The sequence below is a fragment of the Drosophila teissieri genome, chromosome 2R (assembly GCF_016746235.2).
Source record: "Drosophila teissieri strain GT53w chromosome 2R, Prin_Dtei_1.1, whole genome shotgun sequence".
NCBI classification, from domain to species: Eukaryota; Metazoa; Arthropoda; class Insecta; order Diptera; family Drosophilidae; genus Drosophila; species Drosophila teissieri.
The window spans coordinates 7192213-7208440 of NC_053030.1; the positions used below are offsets into that span (position 1 = coordinate 7192213).

The 16228-nt window shown below is 46.7% G+C and overlaps 3 protein-coding genes across 3 annotated transcripts in view; 2 read left to right on the plus strand and 1 right to left on the minus strand.

The window, feature by feature from the left end:
- Positions 1-3496, plus strand: LOC122615067. The gene is made up of 4 exons (XM_043789919.1): positions 1-380; positions 444-524; positions 587-821; positions 880-3496. The coding sequence occupies exons 1-4, from the start codon at positions 104-106 to the stop codon at positions 3395-3397; spliced, it is 3111 nt and encodes a 1036-aa protein (XP_043645854.1). The 5' UTR covers positions 1-103; the 3' UTR covers positions 3398-3496.
- Positions 3482-16228, minus strand: part of LOC122615064 (dynein axonemal heavy chain 7) — a 24615-nt gene continuing 11868 nt past the window's right edge. The window contains exons 16-23 of the mRNA XM_043789917.1: positions 15806-16171; positions 12382-12669; positions 11904-12319; positions 11651-11829; positions 9216-10592; positions 8548-8797; positions 4149-4300; positions 3482-4084 (exon numbers count right to left, since the gene is read on the minus strand). Of these exons, the coding sequence (XP_043645852.1) occupies positions 3578-4084; positions 4149-4300; positions 8548-8797; positions 9216-10592; positions 11651-11829; positions 11904-12319; positions 12382-12669; positions 15806-16171 (3535 nt within the window). The 3' untranslated portion in view covers positions 3482-3577. The remainder of the gene's footprint in view (positions 4085-4148; positions 4301-8547; positions 8798-9215; positions 10593-11650; positions 11830-11903; positions 12320-12381; positions 12670-15805; positions 16172-16228) is intronic.
- On the plus strand, positions 4433-8065 carry LOC122615065. The gene is made up of 3 exons (XM_043789918.1): positions 4433-4753; positions 4814-5051; positions 5103-8065. The coding sequence occupies exons 1-3, from the start codon at positions 4549-4551 to the stop codon at positions 7915-7917; spliced, it is 3258 nt and encodes a 1085-aa protein (XP_043645853.1). The 5' UTR covers positions 4433-4548; the 3' UTR covers positions 7918-8065.

Here is a 16228-nt window from a genome sequence, read left to right on the forward strand (position 1 = left end):
TTACATAACTAAAAAACTAGGCACACTTCTAAGAAAACCCCTAGGATCACACAAAAACCCAAAAAGATATTAGGACGGAGTTTAAACACAACAAAAGTTAAAAATGCCCTCGGCAAAGGAAAATCGATTGCGGAGGGAAAGAATCCTGCAGTTCATACGCGAAAACAGGGAGCTCATGCCCATTAGTTCGACGACAGTACTAAAGCCACCTTCGGTCAAAAAAGAGGACTCTGTGAGGCAAAAAAAGCGCGTCACATTCACCCATGGCAAACAGCGGAGCATCGGGGATTCGGCCAAAACCAAGGAAAAGGAGCAGAATATTGGGCAGGGCCTGACGTCTTGTTTGATTACCAGGTCCTCGGATACCCGATTATCGAGCGGTGGGTTTACCCGGAAGTATAGTGTTTTATGAAGTTTAAAATATGGGTTTTCCGTTTTTCCAGGAGCCAACAACCCAACAGAGAGCACTGTGGAAAAAGTCCAGCGAACAGACAGCAAATGCCAAGACTCACGATTGGCGGCCGGTGGGTTTATCCTGAATAAGATTATTGTTTTAGAAAATATGATTATAATTTAAAGTGTACAGGTGCCAATAATCCTGCGGCGCGGAGTGTTGGTAAATTACCCAGGACCGACAGCGAGTGCCAGTTCAAGGAGCCCGGAATATTTTTTCTGCAAAAGCCCCATTCCGATTTTACCACTCAGGAAGTCAAGCTGCACTCGAAGCCTCTAAGAAAGGAGCTGAAGAACAAGTGCGACTTCTTTCCGAAGTATGTGGACGATCGACCCTTCAAGGATGAGGCCACACAAACCCTCTATAGGTAGGATAAAGAAGGGAAAGACCACTGAACCCATTTAATACCAGCTTGTCGTGTTTAGGGAATCCTCTGCGCAGACTCTGGCCTTTTTGCCACAAATCCTGAACCAAGAAAAATCGGAAACTCTTGAGCTTTATACTCTGGCCAAGTTGCTGCCAGGCGACAATCCGCCAGGATTGCATGAGGTGGAGTTTCTGGAGCGGGCCCGAAAGCGATGGAAGTTCAGTAAGGCACTGAAGGATAACTTCAAGCACCTTCTTCGTGAGGCGAGGAAAGTGTCTATAAAGACGCAGTACAAGGAGGTTTTGGAAGCCTTCGAGTGGGAGCAGTGGATCCAGCGCGAGGAGGACATACAGGAGTGCCAGATGATGCGACTGGAAATCGTGATCAAGATGTTCGACAAACGAGAGAAGGCCATGCACACCGCCTCCAAGACTCGGATCGAAAAGTCCGTGGAACAAATAGAAAAGCGGAGGCAGGATGGGCTGCGCAAGAACGAAATTGAGTACCAGCGGGGAATGCGGCGCAACTACATTCAGTTGGCCAAGACCGCTCGAAAGTGGGAGAAGCAGAGCCCCATGCAGGCCCTTGGATCACCATGCTCCGAGTTTTACGGCCCCCTGCTAAGGCATGGAGTTGACCCAGCCAGACGATGCTTCGAGTCCAGCACTGGACGCAAGGCATTCGACATGAGGATCGATGAGCTGGAAAAGCGGGTGAACATGCGCAATGTGCAGTGCCCCTTCAGCAAGCTGAAGGAGTGGTCCAAGCCCAAGGAGTACGACAGAGAGTATGAGCGCAACTTCTGCAATGATGGCAATCTACAGAGGCTCTACGAGTCCTTGAAGACCTTGCGAACGCAGGCAGACTTGGCAAAGGAACCACCGCATTGCCTAAAAACGCGACTGCGAATTGAGCATCGAACTTCCAGTACTAGTTCCGGCGAGTCCTATCGCAACTACAATTGGCAGACTCGCAAGTCTCGCTTTGTGGAACTTCCCGACAGCTTCCGTCAGAGCAAGAAAATCAAAAAACTGCTGCCACCAAGAGCTGAGAAGTCAGTGAGGGGCTCCGTGATCAGACGAGAGGATCTGGAGACACTGATATGCTCCTACGAAGGCAGTTATATTGGCACGATCATGCAGTTCCTGGCGGATGAAATGCAACGCCTGAGGGAGCAGCGCAAGCTGCACTTCTTCTGCATTCTGGCCCAAAAGGAACGCTGGCGCCGTGAGGCAGCCGAAGCGGGATTGAGGCAGAAGGAGAACTGCATGAGGATGCTCTACGAGGAGATGTTCCAGCACACGAATGCCATCCACAGTGAGATTGCTGAGAAGTACGCCGACACCATACTGACCACCGATGTGGGCCATATGGTGGAGGAGGAGACTGCGGAAACTATTACCGAGATGGCCAAGCAAATCGATGCCGACATAGAGAGGTGGCTGGAGTCCTTTAAGCTGATCCAGAATCCACTCAATTTCACCCCCCTGCGCCTGATGCTGCAGGACATGGTATCTCCGGACATGGGCGCCACGCTGCGCCGCTACGAGACCTCCATGATTGTCCAGTACATTGTGGAGGACGTGATCTTCTACAACCTGTGGCAGGAACTCGAGCCATTCGATATTGCCAGCACTTTGACCAGCGATCTCATTGATCGCCTCATCGACAACGATCTGCTGTTGTTCTCCTCGGACAGCGAAAGCGATAGTGGCCACGGAGCTTCCTGGACAGAGTCCCATGCTATAATACGAAAGCTCATTCGCCAAGCCGTTCCGGGCAGACGCTGGAAGGAGGAGAACGAGAGGATTGCCAGCGAAACCTTCAACAGCCTCTTCGACGAGGTGTTTGCCACAATCCTATTTGGCATCGAAAATCCGGAACCCGTTCGGGGCACCGATCTTCTGCAGCTTTGTGCGAGTAAATCATATGCCTTCTTTGCCCACGAGATTCCGAATAGAGTGCCTGAGGAGCGGGTGGGGTCGTCTCAATCGGACACGTTTGAAAGTGCCAATCTTCTGAAAATGCAATTTCTGTCTCTCATTAAAAAAATTAAAGAAGATAAGGTAACCAAAAAGCTGGAGAAAAGTGGGGAGAAAGTGAAGTTGACTGAAGTTGATGAAAATGAAGGCGAACTATTTGACGACTACATAAAGAACGAAGTGCTCCAAAGCTCGAAGTTCCTTAACTTCCTATCTCCAGAGGCTGACCCCGACCTGTATTCCATTAAAAGTGTAGTCGATCTCGGCGAGTACGACAACAATCTTAACGAACTCCGCGGATCTTCGACGCTGCAGCTTGCGCAATTGGCAGAAGATGAGAATGACGTTGAGAGTGGAGGCGCCGAGAGTAGAGACGAAGAGGTTAATGCCAACAATTTTGAACAAGAAGTTGAGCCGGAAAAAGTCGAAGCTGAAGAACAAGAACCAGAGCACGTGAGCGATAAATCCCTAAGCAAATCCGATGACTTAGAAACCATAGATGCCGAAGAACTTGAGGAGGAGCATACCGACGATGTGGCAGAGGAGGTAATTGTGTACTCCACCAAGGAATCGCAGGTCTTCAAATTCAGATGAATGTTCGAATTCCAGATGTTAATTTCTCGTTACTTTCATACACATACATAAAACAAATGTATTATTTAACGTAATACGAATAAATTGTGTTAAAATATATTTATTAAGCTCGCATGTTCTTGGGGAACTGCCTCAAGCAGTCCCTTAAAAATATAGTTTAATCGAATAAATGTGCAATCCCTAGAAGCTGAGCTGACACAACAAGGCTGTGCCGCGAATAATCCAGTGCGAGACTGGTGTATTGGGATTGCAGAGCAGCAGCATGGCCACCACAAAGTTGGTACTATGACCGGTGGTGGACAGTACTCCTCGCCGTTCGGCAGTCTTGTACATTGGACACAGATAGTTGTGACGCTCGGGTAGATCCACGCGCTTGAGTGGCTTTAGCCAAATCAGTGGCATCGTATCAAACAGTTCTCTTGGCCGGGACTCGGCTAGATACTTTCCAGTGCGATCCCAACGCGCACCTTCTAGGAAAATGCCATATACATAGACACCATCCTCGGGGCCCGACATTCCCTGCCTTTGGGACTCCTCCACCGAAAGAACTTCGTAGTCGAAGGCCAGAAGATCTATGGATATCACATACTTCCGCGCGTAGTTCTGCTGGGCGCCCGTTAAGAAGGCCTGAGTGAAGAAAAATCCAGAGAGCCAAAAGGTGGAAGGAGCTCCATGATCATACCAGTGCTGAAAATAAAGTTAGAACTAGCTCTTTATGGTTCTATCGCTGCGTACTTTCCATATCACTCACCTGCAGGAACTCAAGGCGACGCAGAAAATCGTTCACATAACTGCCCAGTGGCTTTAGACTGGGGTACGATTTTCCAGCCCACATTGCAGGTATTTTGGCTATCAGGACGGACTTGTAAACGGCCTCAACAGCCGCGGACATGACAACCAAACCTGTTGGTAAAAAGGAAGTATTTCAAAGATTAATTGGTTTCATTATTATTCGTTTATTTAATAAAATATATTGTAAAGTATACAATTATAGTAATACTTGTCAGAGAAGATGAATGACTTAACTTAGTAGCCCACTGAAATTAGAACTCGAAATTAATTAAATATGAAACCCATTTGCTGACACAACACTCATCCAAACCCACACTAAAACCACATTATTACAAAACATAAAAAACAAAAAAAACATAATGTCCAAACACAATACGCGACTCGAAAAGCAGGTTAAGTTTAGGGCTCTTCAGGAGGACATATCATCTACGTATCTAAAATCACCAAGACACAAAGAGGTTAATATCAAACGGAAAAAGAGCACTTCCAAATCTGAAAATCTGACTGAGCATGGCCTTACATCTTGTCTGATCACCAGCTCGTCTGATCTACGGATCGCAGGAGGTATGAAGAGTTAAGAAAAGCATTTCAGAACTTTTAATAATTTGATGTTCCATTTCCTAGGTGCTAATGACCCAGCACAGCGCCATACTGGGAAATTGCCTCGCACCGACAGCGAGTGTCAGTTCAAAGCCCCGGGACACAGATTTCTTACCGAACAAGATACAACTGTGAACTCCCATGAGGTCAAGATGAGCCCCAGGGTAGTCATGAAAAAGGATTTAGGGCACAAATGTGATTTCTTTGCTAAGGCCGAGGACACGCGACCGTTTAAGAGTAAGGTCACACAGACGCTTTACAGGTGAGCTCCAAGATAGATTTATCATTTATTATATATGAATGATATTTTCAGGGAATCCTCTGCGCAGACAATGAGCTATTTGCCTGAGATTTTAGAGCCAGACAGTGTAGAAACTTTGGAGCTCTTTTCCCTGCCATCTATATTCCCAGAAGCAAATCGACCAGGACTCCATGATGTCGAGGTTCTAGAACGCGCGAGGAAACGATGGGCCTTTAGTGATGCCCTAAAGATCCACTTCAGAAGACTGCTCCAAGAGGCCAGGAAAGTGGCCATAAAAACAGAGTACAAGGAGATACTGGAAGCCTTCGAGTGGGAGGAGTGGATACAGCGCGAGGAGGACATACAGGAGTGCCAGATGATGCGTCTCCAGATCGTGATTAAGATGTTTGACAAGAGGGAGAAGGAGATGCACGCCGCCTCAAAGTCGCGAATTGAAAAAGCCTGCGAGCGAATCGAGCAGCGACGCCAGGCGGGTTTGCGAAAGAACGAGATCGAGTTCCAGCGGGGAATGCGTCGGCTGGAGTTCCAAGTTAATAGGAATCCGCGAAGGTGGGAGAAGCAAAGTCCCATGCATTCGTTGGGATCTCCGTGCTCCGAGTTCTACGCTCCGCTTTCAAGATACGGCGTTGACCCGGCGCGTCGCAATTTTGTGTCCAAAACAGCACAAAGTGCCTTCGACATGAGGATCGACAATTTGGAGAAGAAGGTCAACATTACCGACCTCAAGTGTCCGTTTAGAAAGCTCAAGGATTGGTCCAAGCCCAAAAAGTATGACCAGGAGTACGAGCGCAACTTCTGCAAGGAAGGCAATCTGCAAAAGCTCTTCGAGTCTCTGAAGGGCCTTAGAACACAGGCCAATACGGAGAAAGAAGAACCAAAATGCCTTGTCAAGCGAAGAAAACCAGAACTAGGTAGAGCGGCATCCCTAATGACCCTGGCCTATCTAACTGACCTCTACGATAAAGGGAGCGATCCCGATACTTTCGGTACTTTTAAACCTCCCCCCAAGCCGGTGATGAACCACATGACAGACACAATGCTGTTGCACTTGAAGAACGACAGGAAGCGCGAGGAAATGGAGCACATGTTGAACATATACGAGGGCACCTACGTGGGCTGGGTGATGCAGTTCCTCTCGGAGGAGATGACTCGTCTCTCGGAGCTGCGAAGGCTTCACTTCTTCTCGATTATGGCCCAAAAGGAGCGCTGGAGACGCGAGGCCGCTGAAGCTGGACTGCGGCAGAAGGAGAACGACATGAGACTGCTGTACGAGGAGCTGTTCCAGCATTGCAATGTGGTCCACAACGAGATCTCCCATAAGTACTTCGCCAACATGCTGAGCTCTGATATGTACAATATGGCCGAAGACCTTGCTGGCGAGTCAGTGAGTGAGTTGGCCAAGCAGATCGACACGGATATAATGCGATGGCTGGAGAGCTTCAAGTTGATCCAAAACCCCCTCACCTATGTGCCCTTACGAGTAATGTTGAATGACATGATTTCGCCCAATATGAACAGGATTCTGCAGCTCTACGAGAATTCCCTGATCGCGCAGTACGTAGTGGATGATGTGATATTCCCAAAGGTGTGGAATGAACTGGATCCGTTCGACATAGGAGCTACTCTAACGAGCGACCTCATAGATCGCCTCATCGACAACGATTTGTATCTCATGTCCACGGACAGCGAAAGTGAAACCCCTCAGAAAACTTCCTGGCAAGAAGCCTATGCCATCATTAGAAAGGTCATCCGACGGGCAGTTCCCGGCGATCGTTGGCTTGAAATAAATGAGCGCATTGTAATCGAAAACTATAACGATCTATTCGACGACGTGTTCGCGAGCATCTTTGACAAGATGGAAAATCTTCCAGCCGTTAAGCCTTCCGACTTAATCGAGCTCTGCCAGACTGTCTCTCATGATTACATCCATTGCATGGACAACATCCGCGAAAAGGAGAACGTTAATATCGAATATGATACCTCACTGCCAGGGTCGGAATTCGAAAAAAAACAGATGCTAAACATATTAAAAAAAAACAAAGCTGAGAAGATTACAAGAAATTTAGAAAACTTCGACAAGCCCCTAGAGAATGACCAGGCATCGGCCAGCGATATATTTATAAGATCTCAAGTCTTCAATCCCATACCGATCGTAATGTCCACACCAAGTGATTTGTTCAGTCTTAGAAGCGCTCTCGATGTTTCGCACGCCTCTAACTTGGGCTCATTTGTAGGCAGGGGCTATAGAGTAGTGCTTCCCAACGAGGACGAAAGAAATCCTATTATTGATATGGTGAAACATGCTATAGAAAGTGAGCCTTCTGGGAATACAGTGACTAGTATTGAGTCACCGAAAGTATGGTCTCATAAAACCCAGTCGGCCATAAATTTAAGGCCGCGGATTTCAGGAACATCTCCATCCCACGATGAACGAGCGGAGGAAGACAACTTAAAACCATTGGATTCATCAACCATCCCATCTCCTGGTGATGCGGAAACTGTAGTATCCACTCCAGTTGAATTAAGCCCCGTTAAGGAATCGACTTCCCAGAATGTTATACCCATTTCCTTGGCTTCTAGTGTCATAATATCCAGCGACACAGCCACAAACGATTTAGACCAAGAAACGGATACGGAGAGGAAAATGCCCTCGACAGTGGATTTCAATCTCGAGCCCCAAGCCGGACCGGATTCCGATGTCGGACCGAATTCCGAATCCGGACCGGAAGTTCAAGAACTTTCGCCCTGGCGGGAAGACTCGTTGTCCTTCATCCCACCCGTACGTTCTTCGGGGTTCAAAACTTCCAGTCTGATTAAATCTGACAAAGGAACTCATTCTTCTAGGAAGTCAAAAACTAAAAAATAAACGATCAAAATGCAGTTGAGGAAAGGTATATTGGTATAAAGGTATATAAACAAGCAAAGACCCTACCACTATTAATGCCAACCCCGTGAAGAACACAATTGATATTGTACAAAAATCTGAATAAAACTAAACATGGCTTAAAAGTGAACCATCTGCCAGATTAACAAAATAAATTAGATTTTCGATTTATTTTGAAGCAATTATGCTTAAGCAAACATGCTTAATCGCAACACTAGCTTTTGTGGTTTCCGAGATCCCTACGTTCATGCGGACGTACAGACAGACGGACAGACGGACATGGTCATTTCTACTCGGCTATTGGTCCTCATCAAGAATATATGTATGTATATTCTGCCTGGTACATAAATTTCAACGAATCTTTTACTCTACGAGTAACGGGTATAAATATAGAAGAATATATAGTCGAGCTCCTCGACTATCAGATACCGATTAGCTAGGAAATGTGCTGGCGATACAATTTTGGGATAAGAGTTAACATGCTTAATCGCAACACTAGCTTTCCGAGATCACTAAGTTCATACGGACATGACCATATCGACTCAGATACTTGTACTAATTAAAAATATATATAACCATATGCCCTCTGCAAAAGTATAGTTAACAACTCACCCTTGATTCCCTTTCGCAGCGTGATCAGGCTGGTTCGGATCGTGTTCAGCAGGACATTGAAGCGCACCATCTCCTGGACGAGCACCGTGTTCATGCTTTGGTGGTAGCGAGTTGGGTATTTTAGCAGGGCCGCATCTCGGTCGAAAAGCTTTGGCAACTTCTCCAGAATATCGGTGGCCACGTTTGTGACCACCTCTTCGGGAGTTAGTGCCTTGGAACCACCACTGTCATCCGAGGTGGCACTGGTATCCTTCAGGGGCATTTGGTACAGGGCAAGGAAGGGAGGACAAGTGGGATAAGTGGGTAGGGAAAGGTTTTCTGGAAAGCGTTTACTAAGCGTTTCTGTATAGACCCTTTGTGTTTTCTCCAATTTCTAAAGCGCGGCGTGTCAAACAAGAGGATATTAAAGTAGCTGTTTCAAGTGTTAAAGCATTTAGGAATAGCCAGCACTTACGCGTCGATCATAGAGGTCCTGTGTAAAGTGTGACAACGAAACCGTATCAATTATTTTATGTATTCGTTTAAGGCAACTCTAAAGTGACTTACCCAACGTTCCTTTTGTAGCGAAGCAGGCAAATACGAAGCAAGAATATTTAACAATCAGAACAACAATTACAAAATCTACTCAAGCTAAAGTTCTCTTTCTCCACCACCAAAGTTTTACTCACCTGCGTGAGCAGAGTGTGCGAAAGTAACATGTCTGTCTCCTTCTGGTCCTTCATGATATCCGCGTTGGCATGGAATCCAAATATGGCAGGAGACGAGATCTGTGGCAGGTCTCTCGTGAAGTTCAGATACAAATCCACCTCCTTGAACACCGGCACATAGTACAGACCCGTCTCATCCAGATAGTACGGCTTCTCTAAATCAATAACCGCGGGACAATAATACTTATCTAGAATGGTTTTCAGAGTGCGCCGATCCCAGTCATCCGTAACTCGTCCTCCGTAATTGCACTCGCCCGTCAGATATCGCAATGCATCGTAGTTAACAGTCTCGTATTGGTTGAGGAACATCCTCAGCTGCATCAGGGAGATCCTGAGGTCAGTTTCGTTGAACTCGTAGGGAATGTTCCAGCCGATCGGGCCAAAGTATCGCCTTTCCTGAATAACCGCATGGAAGAAGCACAGCGAGTATATCAGCTGCTTGAAGATCCTTGGCTGAGTGCAGGACTCGTACCACTCCGGATCGCTGATCGGATCACTTAACATCGATCGCAGAATGTTGGATCGCAGACCCTTTGGCGGCTCATTGGTCATCTTGATGCCATTCTGCAGGACCACAACCGGAAAGTGGTCCGCCGGATAGGAGGTGAGCCACAGCCTGAAGTCCGGATGCGTTGCATCTGGCAGGAGGTTCTCACAGATCTTCTCCAGCAAGGGCATGAAGCTGGCTGCCAGATGGCAATTCTGCAGCACCACCCAGTTACCCATTTTGACGCCTTCGTCGATCATCTTCATGGCAATGGGGCCCTGACCCTGGCCCAAGGACAGCGAAAACAATCGATTCGTGCCGAAGCCCTGATCCTCGGCAAACTTCAGAAGTGTGGCCGTCGGATCCGAGCCAGGGGTCAGGATGAATATCAAGGGCACACAGCAGTGGGAGTCAGCAAAGGAAGCCATCAAATCGAACTGAGGCGGATCCACAAATCGCTCACCCAGTTCTCCCTGCACAAAATTTAACACAGCCGGAACCAGTTTGTCCGGCCGAAAGACGCGGAGCAGCAAGAGTTTCTGGAATATGCTCACTCGCTTTTCCCAGGACTTTGGTATGTCCTTATTGTCCTGTGGCGACTTCGAGTCAAAGAAAGGCTTCCATTGAGCCGCATTGTCATTAAAGTCCTCGCGTAAACCCTTGAAATTGGGCAAATTGGTCAGGCGACAGAGCTCATCCCAGTTCTGAACGCCCAGCCAGGTGGATGGATTCTTGAACGGATTCTCCAGTCCAACGCCTCCAGTCAGCAGAAACATCCACTCGGCATTGTCAATCCGATTGTCGTGCTTCATCATGTTGATGTTCAGTATGAGCGAAAACAGCAGCTTATCCTGTGCAAAGTTGAAAGCATTTGATTACACTCGGAAACTAGCTACAATAATACAATAATCAAACTACTTTTTTAAAATAGTAGCTACCTTATAGTAATAGAATTTCGAGCAAGTCAGAAGTGCTGATAGATTTCTTTGAGTGTAGAATTGAGTAAGGGACAGGAAGCGATGTAATGTGATTGGGGTCTTTCAGGGTCAGGGCTTAGAGGCTCACTTTCACATTAAATGGGTTACACCGAAAGGTTGCCCGCCAAAATCAAAGCATTTACAAAGCCAAGCTGCGATAGCAATTCACTTGGTTTCATTTCGTGCGCAAGAAAATTAACAACTGGGGATCAAAGGTTACCTGATGGAAGGGTCGCCACAGGAGGCGAGGGCAAGGGCAAAGGCAAAGTCATAGGGACGGGCACAGGCCATGGCATAATTGACTGAAAACAGCATAAAGCCAGCTAGAACTTGTTTGGATTACTATTTCCTTTTCGCCCCAGCTTCCTTTGGCTAGGTACATCCTTTGATTGCACCAGCAATGTAATAACATTATTCAAGCTGCTGCACAGTGGCTTTAAACAAAGCGAAACTGGAAGAGTACACACGTTGTGCAAGAAGCAAAAACTAATTTAAAACTGGTGATATCACTGGACACTGTTCATTCCCTATTTAAATTGGGGAATGCTTATTATTCATAAGTGAAAATATACGAATATTTTTCCCTAAGGATTTTATGAAGGCTATCCACAGTATCCACTCAGTTTGCAGCTGCGACAACTGCTTAAACTCCATTGTTCGCTGAAGTGGCACCACAGTACCGTGTAGTTGTGGAGCAGTAATGCTTAAATATTATTTAAGAGCAGTGAAGTCAAGTCAAGCCGAGCAGGATGCACAGCCACAGCCACAAAGCAAATGAAACGCAAAGGACCACGCTTCAAATGTCACATTATCAGATTATGCGCAATTACGGGACTAACGAGGCTAAAGGTCCAGGATACTGGACAGCGGACAGCGGACGAATAATCGGACCGGCGTTTGACGATAATTGCGTTAGTCCAATGGGCACTCACACGCTCGAAGAGACTGCGACAAATGTTGACATAGAGGCTGTAGGTGAAGTGATTCCGCAGATCCAGCAGACGCGCCGCTATGTCGTCCACTTTCTCCGTGTTGTCGATGGAGGACATGTACAGGTTGACGAACCAAACCAGGCTGTACTGGTACATGGGATCGATGTTGGCCAGCTCCACTGCAAGTAAGTGGTTTTAATAACAGACAAGCCACATTATCAGTTAACTAGCCAAAATGAATCAAAATGCCCACCTATGGTGAAGAACAAAATAGTTGAGTGCTCGGCTATAGGCACGTAACTCAATCGTGCGATATCGATCTGCTTTTCGGTGGCCTCTGTGATGACCTGCTTCTCACTGATATCATTCGCCAAGGCCTTGGCTGAGCTCAGAATCTGAACGGCTGTCTCGTCCTCCAGAATATTCTCGGCCGAGGAAAGAACTTCCAGAATCTGGTCCTCAGTCTCCTTCAGCATCCGTTTGTTTTCAGCTCCCTGCACGATGAGGTTGTTCTTCTCCGCCTCCAAGTCAGGTCGCTCCCTCGCCACCGTTATGCCCAGCAATTGATCCTGTAGTCCTTGAGTGGTGATCATGAAGTTCAGCAGGGTAACCTTGACGGCCACCTCGGGCAGATAGTGTGGATTCCTCAGCTTGGTTGTCATATAGAATCTGTAACAAGGCAGTTTAATCGGTATAAACTTCAGTTTCCATGAATTAAGGATGGTACTGACTTAAAGTTGTGATTATACTCAATTACAGAGTCGCCCAGTTTTATGCAGAGGGCACCGCCCTGTTTGAAGAGTGTCTTTTGGAGCACTGACTCCAGGACGGGATCCAGTTCCTCGCCAATGTTTTCCAGGAGCACGGGCAGACCGAATTGGATGGCGTTCTCCATGACACGGGTGTAGTCCGCTTGGTTGAGCCGAATCACGCAGAGTTTGTTGTTCTTCTCATAGTTCTTGATCCATTTGTTGGCCTGTCCTTGTGGGTCAATCATCAGGGGCCAACGGCGGGCATTTCTGAAAATCATTTCAAAAAACTCGCTTATCATTTGCACTTTAAACGACACGGGGTAAACAATTTGTCAACATGCAGCACCACAGGACACCGCAACAAGCTCATCAGTTAGTTGAAGTTGGAATATTAAAAAAGAAAATACCGCAGAAATACACATTCAATATTTACGTCAATAATTAATTAGCGTACATAATGCTATAGAAATATATATTTTCTGCTCGCTTTGTGGGTTTGAAATGGGAGCCAAACCTCTGGCTCCAATCATGCCAATACATCATGCAAACGTTAAGCCACAAACAGAACTATATCACAAAGGACTTTGGGCAGAGACCCAGCGAAAGGGGTCTCCTATTTTTCCACTTATCAGGTACAGGTTATTTAAAAATAAACTAAAATGCCGAATAACCTTTTCACAGCCATGCTGAACTGAGGGTTATCATAACAAAATTTCAGATAGTGTGCAAAGTTCGTCAATTTCCCAGACTGAGCCCCTGATTCATAAATATACATTTATGTACACTTCGATTGCGGCTGTTGGGTGTGCCGGGTACTGCATATACATACATATATATTTAACTGATGCGATAACTCACAGCCAGAGTGGAAAAATACATGGAAGTGGAAAGCGGGACACAAGGAAAATAGAGAAAGCGAGAAAAACAGCCAAATGCTGCAGCAGGAGCGGCCAACACATGACAAATTCACACCGAATACAAATTGCTCGTGCGAATGAATGAACATTTTTGTAAATTGAAAACTTGATGAATGAAAAATATTTGATGGAAAAACAAAAGACCAATATGCCTTCGCCGTCGCCATTGCCACCGCCATCGCCGTCGCCACAGTCGGCACATGTATCCAAAAATCCAAAAGCAAAAATAAAAGCCCCAACAATTTTTGAACAGCGCAGAGTCCAGCCGAAAACCCTATGCGATGCGCCAGCCAGGACACGGAATACAATAGAAGCGTCATGGAGGCTGGGAACTCGGTGGTAGTCATGTGAAGTCCATGTGAATACCCGGTTAAAGTTCAAAGCGCATCACCAGGGAGGAATAAAGAGCTGGGATTGGAACAGATACAAGTTTTTGTCACGAAATAAAAGCGAGCATTTTCCGGCAAATAGTTGGAATACTGTTAAAAATGCAACACAACTTGCATTGTGAGCCGGTTGAGAATCTGGTAAATGGAGTTTGGGGATTTCAATGGGGAGTTGGTGACAAAATGAAAAGCGCTAACCTTTAAGCGATCAACTATCTCCATAGAATCGCTCGTATTATATTCATTTGTATTCAAGGAGAATCCACTTTTTATTAAGCTTAATTGATTACTTTTACTTGCATAGAAGTACTAGCATCGGTCCACGTCTAATACGATTCGATTCATCTTATTTGCAACTATTTAATGGAATACATACCCGCCCAAAACTCCTTGAAACTACTTAAAATTCAAGATCCCAAAGGGGCCCAAAACGCTGCCACGTCTACAAATTGTTTTGCCTTTTTCAAATTAACATTATTTAATCAAAGGCACGGCACGGCCCTCAAATTTCACAGTATCCCAAAAACCCGCTGGCCGAAATGGAAAACATGCACACCTGATACCCAGATACCCAATACGCAGCCATCGCCTTTTACGAGGTTGGAAGCGAACGAGAATGGTGCGGAGGTCACCATATGTGCTACGTGTCACCCGAAATATTAGGCAAATGAATGTTAATAGTAAGGACAACAGCCTTCCAGCCAGCAGGGCGGCCCTCCGGATATTTGCCAAGTGCAAATACAAATTCGTCTATATAGACAGCCCCGGATAGACAAAGGCCCAGAAACTAGAGAGCAAATCCCCAAGGATGTGCAATCGTCGGAAGCCATCGCATCGCATCGCAGCATCGCAGCTACCCCTCCGGCTGTATAGAAATTAAACCTAATCCGCTCTGGGCGCACATTAATCAATTGCTTATACAGGGCGATTCTGGATGCTGGATTCTGGATGCTGGAGTTACCCTCCTGCCCGCAGATGCCTCTCCCGCCCGGAAAAGCCGGGGACCCTCAGGTATTTTCGGGCATGCTCCAAATTACTTTGAACACTTTCGTGGATAGCGGCCAGGAATTTCCTTTATTAAATCGACTTGGAGTGGCATGGAGCGTCGTGGAGTGGCATGTGGCCCGTTCCCTGACCTCCGAGAAACCCACCAGATGCGTAATACACGCATCAAACATGAAAATTTCGCCTGCCGCCTCCCTCCCCGTTTCACACGGAGAAAAAAGGACTTTGGAAAAGTACGTTTTGGTGATAATGAAGGGGAAACATTATATTTAAAATACAAATACTACACTGTTCTATTGGCTAGAAAAAAAGCAGCTTATCGTCTTAAAAATGTTTAAGATGAATAAAAAGATAATTAATATAATTTAAAATCAGAATCGCTGTGTGAATACTTGTAAATATAATTGAATAAAATAGATCATCGCTTTTTGCAGTGCACCACATCTCGGTTTATTGTGCCCTTTGTACCTTTGGCTGGCACAGCAGCCACCACCGAGATGGCGTGTCCTGGCAACGAGTCCTTTTAGCCACATGCGGGTACGCTGCTTAATGCGCGCATGCATCCCTCCCCCTTTCCGCCTAAACACCTACCCCAGCTACTGTTTTCGTTCCCATTCCCATTCCCGAATCCCGAATCCTCCCCCACTCCAGACTTAGTTCCAGTTCGCGGTCCTGTGCAGCATCCGGTGCCGTTCCCACATCCTCCACCCGCGTCCGCACGCGGCGTATCTTTAATTTTCCTAATACGCGTGAATTCTAACGTTTCATGTTTGTAATTAGAAAACGAAGAAACACAGAAGCCGTGGACTCGCAACTTCCGTGCCGCTGACGGGCGAGGCAGGACTATAATTACCGTGTCAGGTTGTTTAATTGATGCGATAGCTGGCTTAGCGATCACCACGGGGGATTTTCCAAGGGGCCAGTGCCAGCTGTTGCCATGGCTTGTGGTTAAAGTGGCCCATGGATATACATTTAAGTGCAGATTTTCTAATACACATGTATACTAAAGCAAACCCGCGTTGTAAGTTACTCAATATGATTGATGAATCTAAACTTCAAGCCCTGAATATAAAGTATGGAACTGTTTATACTCACTTCATCATAATGGCACTCTCGATGGAGAACGCATCCGTGGGCAGGCCGCATATGTTCCAGAATCGGATTTCGACCGGTTCTCCCAGGACGACCGCCAATTGAAAGTCGGGTGTGCATGTCACGCCGAAATTGAGGCACTTGGTCACCCACTTGCGAATCTGATCCAACCGAAAGTCGATGGTGAAGGGGCCCAGATACGAGACCACGCCAGAGGAGATGAGCACGTCGCCGGTTACACTCTTGAAGCTCGCCTGCAGCATCTTGGCCGTCTCAGACCATCGGGATCTCTCGCCTCCCAAGCCGGAGATGAGCTCCTGTGCCCGCTGTAGCTTCTTGGTGCAAGCCTCGTGCTCCGCCAGCAAAATGCTACAAGGATACAAGGATGCCATAGGGTTAACACACAATTGATCTCTCTTGGACTCA